The sequence below is a fragment of the Chanodichthys erythropterus genome, chromosome 21, assembly GCF_024489055.1.
Source record: "Chanodichthys erythropterus isolate Z2021 chromosome 21, ASM2448905v1, whole genome shotgun sequence".
NCBI classification, from domain to species: Eukaryota; Metazoa; Chordata; class Actinopteri; order Cypriniformes; family Xenocyprididae; genus Chanodichthys; species Chanodichthys erythropterus.
This window is the reverse complement of record NC_090241.1, coordinates 18,176,248-18,187,922: the sequence shown is the minus strand read 5'-3', so window position 1 is coordinate 18,187,922 and position 11,675 is coordinate 18,176,248. Positions and strand designations below refer to the sequence as shown.

Here is an 11,675-nt window from a genome sequence, read left to right as displayed (position 1 = left end):
ATAAACACTATTTACATGGTAGCTAGCAGACAGTTTTGCTTTACACAAACAGAAACAATGATGTGACATTTTTTTCCAGTATTTTGTGCAGTCTTGCAGTAGGAGAGAACCAGGCTTGAGCGTATGGTTGAATGAAAATTCCGGTAGGTTTTGGAGATTGAACAGGCAATAATTAAAAAAAATTCCCTGAGGGACTTGACGGCCACTACATGTCAATATCTCATAATATTTACATTTGAGGTATGCTAATTGATGCAGGTAACTCCTAAATCATATGGTCGAAGGTCATCTACAGTTCTGGAGCTGTATATGACCAAATGCGTCCATAGGACAATGTAACCAATGAAAGGTGACCAGTGATGCAAGAAAGGGTCAGCAATGATGTAATGCATCCTCATTTGAACTGAGACAATTACTTCCCAAAGTTGTCATTGATTCTGCCTCCTAAAAAAGATAAAACACATTTGGTTTCATATATATATTATATATATATATATATATATATATATATATATATATATATATATGTACAGTGCCCTCCACAAATATTTACACACTTAGTAAATATGAGTAAAGGTGGCTGTGAAAAAAAATCTGCATTGTTTATCTTTTTTTTCTTTCATTAAAAAAATTCACAAAATTCTAACCTTTCATTGAAGGAAAATAATTGAAAATGGGGGAAAAAGATCATTATGAAATAAATGTTTTTCTCCAATACATGTTTGCCACAATTATTGGCATCCCTAGAAATTCTTCTGAGTAAAATATCTCTGAAGTATATTCACATTTACATTTTTTAGCACACCCGGGTGCATGAAATTGTGCAGCCATGACTTCCTGTTCCACAGGAGTACAAACATGAGGAAACACAAAGGCCAAATTCCCTTAATCATTCATCACAATGAGAAAAAAACAAATAATATAGTTCTGATGTGCAGCAAAAGATCAATGAGCTTCACAAAATAGAAAATGGGTATAAGAAAAAAGCTAACGCATTGAAAATCCCCATTTCCACCATCAGGGCAATAATTAAGAAGTTTCAATTAACTGAAGATGTTACAAATCTGCCTGGAAGAGGACGTGTGTCTAAATCGTCCTAATGCGCGGTGAGGAGGAAAGTTTGAGTGGGCAAAGACTCTTCAAGGAGATCACAGCTGGAGAATTGCAGAAATTAGTTGAGTCTTGATTCTCAGAAAGCCTAAAAAAAAAAATGACCAAACAGCACCTACATCCCCACAAGGTGTTCGGGAGGGTTTCAAGAAAAATCCTTTTTTGCTCATCCAGAAACAATCTCCAGTATATTCAGTTGTCAGACAATACTGGAACTTTAAACGGTACCGGCTTCTGTGGTCAGATGAAACAAAAAAAATAGCTTTTTGGCAGCAAACCCACCAGATGGGTTTGGTGCACACATGGATAAAAAGTGCCCCATGCCCACGGTTAAATATGCTGCTGGATCTTTAATGTTGTGGGCCTGTTTTTCTGCTGGAGGTCCTGGACATTTTATTCAGATACATGGCATCATGGATTCTATCAAATACTAACAGATAAAAAATGAAAACCTGACCACTTCTGCTAGAAATCCAATAATGGGCAGTGGTTGGATCGTCCATCAGGACAATGATCCAAAACAAACATCAAAACCAACACAAAAATGTGTCACTGAGCACAAAATGAAGTTTCTGCCATGGCCAACCCTGACCTGAAACCTAAAGAAAATGAGTGGAGTGAACTGAAGAGAAGAAGCACCAGCATGGAGCTGGGAATCTGAAGGATTTATAGAGATTATGTTTAAAGGAACGGTCTATGATCTCTCCTCAGGTGTTCTCTAAACTCATCAGGCATTATAGAAGAAGACTCAGAGCTGTTATCTTGGCAAAAGGACATTGCAATAATTGGGTGCCAATAATTGTGGCCAACATGAACTAGAGAAAAACATTTATTTCATAATGAGCTTTTCCACCCATTTTCAATTTTTTAACTTAAATGAAAGGTTAGAATTTTGTTAATTTTTTAAATGAAAGATCAAAAAGATAAACAATGCAGATTTATTTAAACAGCCGCCTTTGCTCATATTTACTAAGGGTGCCAATATTTGTGGAGGACACTGTATAATATATATATATATATATATATATATAAATATTATATATTATATATTATTATATAGAAAATATACTCACCACTACTATTGTTGTTTTTGAGTTCTTCTGTCTAATGAGAAAGGTTAAAAAAATGTTGTTTTATTCATATCCGTAGCATTAAAACAGCAATATGCACCATGCCATGATTTAAATTGTATACGTTTTAACAAAATTATTTTCCACCACATATGTACATCTACAGTGAAAACAGGGATAACAATGTTGTACGTACTTGGAGTTTTCTTAGGCAGCAAAGGCTCACAGATCTCTTTAAAACAAACATCCTGCTGAACTTTATATGTCCTTTTGTACCTGAGGGTGAAAATAAGTACTCAGCAAAAATAGGCACAACTATTGGATTAGACTGGACCAAAACAGGACAACAGACATATCCAGATAGGAGTCACTTACAAATAATGGCAAACACCATCCTCCCACACAGGCACACTCTTTGTTTCGGAGTAAAGGCGAGTACATGGGTGAGGCACTCGCTGACAATCTGTATACAACAGGGCAGAGAAAGGAAATACAGAAAAGGTGGAGATGACTAAAGATCTTATTTCAGGAAAAGCTGCTAAATAATATATTATTTTAGATTATGTTAAAGATTTTATAGATTTTATTTTATTTTATTTAAATAAACTCAATTTTTAAAGTTGGTATCAAACAGAAGTTGCAATAGTCTTTACTATTGTGAATGAAACGGTTTCTCAACAAGAAAAAAAATGTAGGGAGGGGCTTGATTTTATCCATATGGAATTGATTGGATAGTTGTGGTTTGCCTTTCCTGTGAGCATTGTTGGTGTAACGCATTACAAGTAACTTAAGTTACGTAATCAGATTACTTTTTCAAGTAACTAGAAAAGTAACACATTATTTTTCAATTTACAACAAAATTTTTCAAAAAAGTAACGCAAATTACTTTTTCACATTTATTGACTGACAGCTCTCCTGTCCCCATCTTGAGAGAAATAAAGTGCAGATGTGTTGTGTGCGCTGTGTGAACATGACGGTTATTGTAGTTCTAGACTAAATGTATTTACTCATCTCACTTGCACAAAAACATTCAGTATTCCTCAAAATGAATAAAAACAGTGAAATGCAATCTCAGAATTTTACGCAATCCTGTAATAATTAACTATATTAAAATTACACAAATATACTTTATGCATTTAATCTCACTTTATTTATTGCCGACCTTCAATGATCTAAGTCAACCATACATTTCCTTCAGCCTGAGGCTTATTCATTTCACTTTTTGTGTGAAAGGCTATTACATTTGCCAAAAATAAAACTTTTTTTTGTTGTTATTAAAAAAATAAAGTAAGTAACACAATTAGTTACTTTTTTTAGGGAGTAACGCAATATTGTAATGCATTACTTTTAAAAGTAACTTTCCCCAACACTGCCTGTGAGTGACAAGTTGTCCCGCCTCTCGTCAGTAAATACATCATCAGAGGAGAGAAGTCGTTGCAAGCGTGAGGGGAAGTTATTCTGATTAAAGATTACGCGGGCGCATGGATTTTTAAAATAATTATAATGTGCACGGATAAATCATTTCTAATGGATACTTCAATATTCCATAAAAATAGGAATGGTTCATTTTTATTTCATGGTGACCTTAATTTGGCATTTATAAGTGGTTCATCAGTGTGTGTTTGCATGCTTGTGAATGAACAGATGTGGTCATACTAACATAGCTCACACCGTCTGCCTTTGAAACCAGTGGCACAGTCGCAGCTGAACGATTCGTTGATCTGCGCACATGTTCCACCATTCTGGCAGGGCTGAGTTCTGCAGTCTTGGGATGACTCTAAAAAAATAAAAAAAAAGTTTTTGAATACAAATACATGTACACAATGCTTTACTGAATACTTTAAACACTGGCAAGCTTGCAGCTTTTTCATGTTTGGGTTTATTTAGCTGCTCTTTTAAATACACATAATCACATGCATATAAATATGCACATTTAAACAACCATAAGTCAATTTTTTTCAGGCTTAAACCATAATAGATTGCTGACAGATGTGGTTGTTTATGGTGACTGTCATGCTGCAGATTATTCAGAATACATGCAGTGGTATTTTGCCTCCTTCAGCTGGGACCAATTAGAGAGTTTGAATACCACCAACTGTTAAAACACTCTCCTGTTTAAGAACCAAGTACTCCCTGCCACAAGTGAATCAACAAATTTTACTTGTCTAATAATAATCTTTAAAGAGATTTATTGAAAGATCACCTACCAGATTTACTCTTTGGCGCTTCTTGAGGAATTTCCAGAGCTAGACTGATTTTATTGGTGGTTTCTTCCATCTTTTCTAACTTGATTGGAGGATCAGGCTCTGTTTAAGAAATAATATGACAGCAATTTGAAAATCAGGTTGAATGTTTTCAGAAACTATAAAAATCAGCTATACAGTATGTATTTTCATGTATTTATAAGTAAAATGTTAAGCCTAATATTGTAAAACTTGAAATGGCTTTTATATTGTAGCACATTGTAGGCTACTAAATCCATGTCAGATTATTAAAAAATTATCTGGAAAATAATTACTTTGTAATGTTAACTGTGTTTTATAAGAGCAGATCATTAAATATTACATACCTGAAGAGAAATATTAAATTGAATCTATTTATTTAGTGGTTTCATAATAAATAAGGAGTAATTAACATTCAATTTTTTTTTCATAAACCTATATTCACATTTGTTTTTTATTTCTTACATTTAAATACTAATACAAATAATCATATTTAATCTCACAATTTCTGTCTTCAGAATGAAGAATGAAAGTGATAATGTGAGAATAAAAAGTGATTAAAGTACAAGTAATAAAATGTAAAGTACTAAAATTAAGTAAATGTGATTAAAAAAAAGAAAGAAAAAAGATTGTATTTATTAATATCCTCAGTTAAAATTCAACAACCCTTAAAAACTTTAGTAAATTCTTGAGAATGAATGAGAATGTTTTCTTTCAGGTTTCCTTTAATAAAACATAAATGTACTGTATTAATTTAGCATATTTAAAATGACATAACAATGCATTACAAGTTAAACACTCTTTTATGAAATAATTACTGACTTGTGCGATGTCTAATAGTTTTATGCGGAAGTTTGGTAAATTTAGCTGTAATTCTCCCTCTTCCATCAATAAGCTCTGTATATCTGAAAGAGAAAATACATACAGAGAACTCATTATTGTACGAATGGCTTCCTAACATTGCATCCATAATTACAGCGTTGCATCTGTAGAGTATTGTACCTTAGTGGCTCTTCAAGGATTTCTGTCTGCTCATCTGTGCCTCCATCTTGAATTTGTGTCAAAGTCTGTCCCATCTGTTGGTCCTGTCCTCCCTGAGGTCTGTCACCTCTGCTTTGGTCCTTTAGAATTGGTACTGTGCAATATAGGACACACAAGGGTCACCATGATGACAACATCCTGACAATCTGCAGACAAGCAGTGATCTTCAATATCGCAGACTCACGTGTGGTGAAGGCTAGGTGTTGAGGGACACTCTGAATGTTGTCCTTGGCTGTTTTGCGTACAGCGGTGAGGGCAAGTCGGTAATGCTGTCCTGGAATGAGGTCTCGTAGGGTGTATGTCCCCAAACTTCCATCAGGTAGGTAGCGGCTACGGGTGCTCAGGCCTCGAGTAATATTAACTACAAAACCGTCTGGAAGACTACGAGGATGATGGTCCCATGTGACACGAGCAGAGGTGGTGGTGATATGGGAGAGTGAAAGATTCTGAGGTGGAAGTGGCCCTGATGGAGAGGACAGTATAATGCACTGTTAATGACTGAGGTGCATGGGTAATGCATTACAAGTAACATGCATTATGTCATAGGCACCGGTTCATGTTTCTGCCAGTGGGTGTCCAACCTTCACCCCTCCAATAATATCAGCCCCATCGGCTTATAATGGAGAATATCTCATGTTTTTCCGTGGATGCTCGAGCCCCCAAACACCCACGGGATCGGTGCCAATGCATTACGTAATCAGATTACTTTTTTGATGTAATGAGTAAAGTAACGCATTACTAACTCATTAGAGTTACTTTTTTTTTTTTTTAAAGTAATGCATGTTACTTTTCAGTTTAATTAATTTGCATAAATATTTTTTAAACTACTGAATTAAAATTCTTCATAACATAGTCACTTAGACATGCGCCCTCATGCATGCATGGGAACAGACAAAAAAGTACAAATATAACAAAACACATTACTTTCAACGTTCAAGAAAATGATTTGTACAGTATGTAATTTAACCCATAATGTGAAGAGATCTTTAGTATGGAATACATAGCTCTAGGGGTCAGGAAATATTCTAAGTGGTCATACTATAATGTGTTTTTAAAAGAAAATGTATGTATGTATGTTGTATGGGCTGATGCTGTTGAATGCATTACTGCATATAAGACTCGCAAAAAAAAAAAAATAAATAATAATCTCAGGAAATAAAAACACCCGCAAAGCCTGAAAAGAGCAAACAGTAGCCAGATGAGAAAAAGTAACACAAAAGTAATGTAACAAAGTACTTTTCATAAAAGGTTACTAAGTAACTTAAAGGTGCAATATGTAATATTTTTGCAGTAAAATATCCAAAAACCACTAGGCCAGTGTTATATATTTTGTTCACTTGAGTACTTACAATATCCCAAATGTTTCCAACTATTTGTAAATCGTGAGAAAATTGCAATCTTAACCAAGGCTCCGGGACGTGTGAGTCGCCGCCTGTCAATTGCGTCATACCCATGTTACCCTCGGTTTCCGGTTTTGTTTTGTAGAAACCATAGAAACACCAAAGACTCTTTAATATATTACATGTTTTAATAGACAAGGGAACAACTGTTTTGATATATTTATATATTTACAGAAAACTAATTGTTGTTGTATAGCTCAACACGTTTAGTCTTATTGTTTAAATCTAATTTTCTTGATTTTTTGCGAGTACCATGCTTTACCATGCCTCAGAGAAAAACACTATTTTGTCAAGTAGCTAACATAGCATAATCAGATGCAGCTTTATTTTTAGTGACGGTAATACAGAATTTTCACCATCATACAATACGTTTTAAAAATTAATTACATGCCATTTATCAACACAAGCCATCCAGCATTTAGTATGATATTCTAAAATCGATCTAGCTTACTGCAGTGTGTCTCAAACAAGTGTCTCACAGCAGCCGCCGAGCGAATGCACAGAGTAACGTTACATCATTTTCAACACACTCAGATGTATCTAATATGATAAACAGAGCTGCGTTAAGTCATACTCATGACCGGAAAACCAGAAGCATTGCCGGCGACTGTGGCATGATAAAAGTTCCGCTGCTCGCGGCGTGTGTTGCGCAATCGCTCCAGCGGCCTCGTTCAGCTCCCACAACACTCGGTCCTGCTCTGCTTCATACTACAGTAACGTTAATAATCGCATCCATGAACATGATTTCTTCCCGAGTCCTATCCCTATTCTTTTGCACCGTCCATTGAGGTGGAGACCACATAAACCTGGTGTCATTGTTTTGAATAGGTTTCTAGCGACATCTAGCGGACAGAATTATTACATACTGCACCTTTAATTGTTTTCCTCTTTAGGGAGTAACGCAATATTGTAAGGCATTACTTTTAAAAGTACCTTACCCCAGCACTGTCAATACCACAGAGCTGGAGAGATACTCACTGGTCCAGAAGTGCAGTGGCCCAGCAGATTTGCTGGTTGATGGCAGGTCTTCAGGGCGCAAACCACTCTGTGTGATTACGTCTACTGTGTACATCTGACCTGGGAGCAATGTGCTGTGGGTTACACACAACTAATCAGTAAAATATGTGTTTTTCATTTTCATATTTTAAACATTTATGTGATCTTAGTACATTATATCAAATTAAGTGATGCACTGAAATATCGGCAAGTTGAAACATTTGGCTGAGGCAGACAAAAAAAAAAAAAAAAGAAGAAAAAAAGATTTTTCCATTTTGGTTGAAATTGTTTTTGAGGGCCAAAATAATGACAATTAATGAGCACTTCTCCGACATTTCAGTGTCAATTTTGTGCACACAACGTGGAAAGCTTACAACAGGTAAACATGCCAGCAGTATGATCGCTTCACTATGATCAAAAATGATGCTAGAGTATCAACATGTAAAATTTCTTCAGCTGAAATAACAAGAGGTAGCTCTGAAGAACTTTTGGTCCCACTTTATATTAAGTGGCCTTAACTACTATGTACTTACACTTAAATTAATAATTTGATACAATGCACTTATTGTGTACATACATGTTTTTACATTGTACTTATATTTTAAAAACACCTGCATGTAATTATATCTATAACTAATTTCTGTAATTACATTTATAATTACACTGTTGACCCATCCCTTACACCTACCCTTAAACCTACCCATACCACCAAAGCTTTCCCTAACCTTACCCGTATCCCACCTCAAAAGCAGCAAAAGTATTTTGCAATTCAATATGAACAATAAGTACATTGTACTTATTTTTTTTATGTAAGTACATAGGCCACTTAATATAAAGTGGGACCGAACTTTTAGTATGGTTTAATATATCGCCTGAGAACACTACACCCTGAACAGCATACAGTGTTTAATTACCCAAATTTAATTACTGAAACTTTTTTTTCAGCTTTGGTCTTCATCTAAATGAAAATTTTGATTAAAAAATATCACTTTGGTGCATTACTAATCAAATTTCGTTTCCTTTCCCTCATTTTTTAAAAACTGCATTAGGCTATAATTTTTCTGATATAATTTAGGGTCATGCAGGCCTACCTAAAAATAAAGAAAATCATATTTCTATTGTTAGTCACAGGTAGATGATGAAAATTTTCATTTTTGGGGTGAACTATTACATTAACTTTGGAAAATTTCTTACTACAAAGCTGAACATGAAGAGAACATTGTCAACATTCACACTGAAACATTGTTACAGTATACAACTTAGTTAAATGTTTCATTTTATTAAAAAAAATGTCTCAACATTTGAATACATAAGTTGAATTTTTTATTTCATGCCTATTTCAGCGACATTAAGTTTTTAAAACTGCCGCCAACAATGACGAGCACTGAACTCGCACCACAGCTAAACAGACGGAATAACCCGAATTGTTTATAAGTGGAAAGAACTTTACTTCCCCAGTTCAACGTAAGAGTGGAATTGTGGCCATCTAGTGGCTGATACGTGTATTGCAGGGAAACGTTCTAACGCAAGACAGAAGATTGTCACCGTGCAGTTTCTTGTTTTATGTGTTGGTGAGCACGTTACACAATTACTCTCAGAAAATGGCATTTTTTGACTGCACTTGAAGGCTGCAACAGACTAGATGAACCAATTACAATATATTTTCCCTTAGACTATGCAGACTATTCACAGACTTAAAACATGAGGGGGCGACAAGTATTAGTCTCTTTCTTTGAGTATGTGCTGACCTTGTTCTGTGTCATGACTGACCTGAAGGTGTAGTCGGTGACGCTGCTATTGAGCACGGCTGTGCGAGGTCCACTACCATCTGCAGGCAACAGAGACACTCGAACCTGACTGATCGCAGCATGGCGGCCAACATGCACCAGCCACCGAAGCCATACCTGAGAAGACGATACATTCACTACCTCCAGCTGTTCCACCTTACGTGGTCCTGAGACAAAACAGGAGAAGAAGAGCCTGTGAGTGAATACTCTACTCTGTTAGTTTAGAACTGTTATTGTGTAATTTGAGAAAATTAATCACATTTAATAGTGCTTTAAATATAAAGCACTATTAAATATTTTTCTTGAGGCACAAATAACATTAGCCTACATTCATAATGTTAATTTATGGGCCATAACAAGCGAACACAAAACAGGCACACACTTTATTAGGTGTCTTTAACTACTATATACATAAAACAAAATGTTAGGTACACTGTACTTATTGTGTTCATGTTGTATTGCAAAACACTTCTGCTGCTATTGAGGTGGGACATAAGGTTAGGGACAGGTTTAATGGTGCATTGTATCAAATGATCACTTTAAATGTTAGTACAAAGTAGTTTAAAGACACTTAATATAAAGTCAGACCAAAAACAGACATTGCTGTCACATTATGCTAAGCAAACAGGACATGATATTATCACCATATAGGTACAGAAGAAAAAGCAGGAGCTCTCACTCGTACGGATGAGAGCAAAAGCTGGCTGGCTTATGTCATTGCTGTTGGTGTTGCGTTTGACAGAGAAGGTGGAGATGTTGTACAGCTGTCCGGAGTTCAGACCCTGCAGCACATAGGTCGAATGCTGCTTCTCCAGGAAGTCTGTCTTCCTTGGTCCACGACCAATAGGAGCAAAGGCAACAGCAAAGCCGCTGATCAAATTCTGAGTGGCATCCGACTGATCCCAGCGTAACTCGACTTCATTTTCTTCTACCCGCAACACATGCAGGCCAGATGGAGGCAACAGGTCTGAGAACAGTGAAAGTATTTTTTAAATAACTCAAATAAGCCAATGGTTCTTAAAGGGATAGTTCACCCAAAAATGAAAAATATGGGTAACCAAACAGTTGATGTGCCCCACTGACTTACATAGTATTTTCCCCCCATACTATGGAAGTCATTGGGGCCCTTCAACTGTTTGGTTACCCATATTCTTCAAAATATCATCCTTGGTATTCAGCAAAAGAAAGAAATTCATAAGTAAGTGAGTAATTGACAGAATTTTCATTTTTGGGTGAACTATCCCTGTAACTAGGTGGCTGTGGTCCACTAGGGGGCCTCAACAAACTTCTAATGAGGCCTCAAGATGATCAAACCATAGACTGTAAAAAAAGATGTATTAGAATAAACTAAAACAACAATCAAATCAAAATATTTCTTATTTCAATTCACCCTATCAACAACTGTATTTTTTTCTTTCAGGTATGAGGTATCAAAGTTTTAAAGGTGATTTCTAGTCGTAGAAAAGTCATGTAAATTAATAAAATCTTTAAAGGGATAGTTGGTTCACCAAAAATGAAAATTCTGTCATTAATTACTCACCCTCACGTTGCCAAACCTGTAAGACTTTCGTTTATCTTTGGAACACAAATGAAGATCTTTTTGATGAAATCTGAGAGCTTTCTGTCCCTCCATAGACAGCTACGCGACAAACACTTTAGTTCATAAAGAGATCGTAAAACTACTCCATATGAATTATGCATCCGTTTTCACAACAGAGCTGGTAGCAATAATGTTAGCTATTCAATGAGTGGAGGAAATTAAGCTATTTGTTCAGACTGTGTCAGCTTTAAATAGTTTGAGAGGTCAGTCAACAACAAGACACAAATTAATTTATGAGACACTTATAAATCTGCTTAGAATTCAGAAAATGGGTATAGTCTTGAGGTTCATATGCACATGTGGGAGTACAAGGTATTTACCAAGGAAAGAGAGGGGTTGATTTAGAAATTGAAAGATATAGGTTTAATCAATTTCAATCTATAAAATCAATTAAGTTGTGCCTTAGGACAGTCAAGAATACAGAGAGCATTTCTTAGTTATCTCAGAAT

At 35.6% G+C, this 11,675-nt stretch overlaps 1 protein-coding gene across 1 annotated transcript in view; it reads right to left on the bottom strand.

Annotated features, from left to right (window-relative positions):
- Positions 1 to 211: 211 nt before the first annotated feature.
- sned1 (sushi, nidogen and EGF-like domains 1) overlaps positions 212 to 11,675 on the bottom strand; it is a 36,746-nt gene continuing 25,282 nt past the window's right edge. Inside the window, exons 21-32 of the mRNA XM_067374113.1 lie at positions 10,306 to 10,593; positions 9,610 to 9,793; positions 7,822 to 7,934; positions 5,628 to 5,906; positions 5,405 to 5,537; positions 5,225 to 5,307; positions 4,388 to 4,486; positions 3,841 to 3,957; positions 2,556 to 2,643; positions 2,377 to 2,456; positions 2,184 to 2,214; positions 212 to 444 (exon numbers count right to left, since the gene is read on the bottom strand). Coding sequence (XP_067230214.1) covers positions 2,189 to 2,214; positions 2,377 to 2,456; positions 2,556 to 2,643; positions 3,841 to 3,957; positions 4,388 to 4,486; positions 5,225 to 5,307; positions 5,405 to 5,537; positions 5,628 to 5,906; positions 7,822 to 7,934; positions 9,610 to 9,793; positions 10,306 to 10,593 — 1,490 coding nt within the window. The 3' untranslated portion in view covers positions 212 to 444; positions 2,184 to 2,188. The remainder of the gene's footprint in view (positions 445 to 2,183; positions 2,215 to 2,376; positions 2,457 to 2,555; positions 2,644 to 3,840; positions 3,958 to 4,387; positions 4,487 to 5,224; positions 5,308 to 5,404; positions 5,538 to 5,627; positions 5,907 to 7,821; positions 7,935 to 9,609; positions 9,794 to 10,305; positions 10,594 to 11,675) is intronic.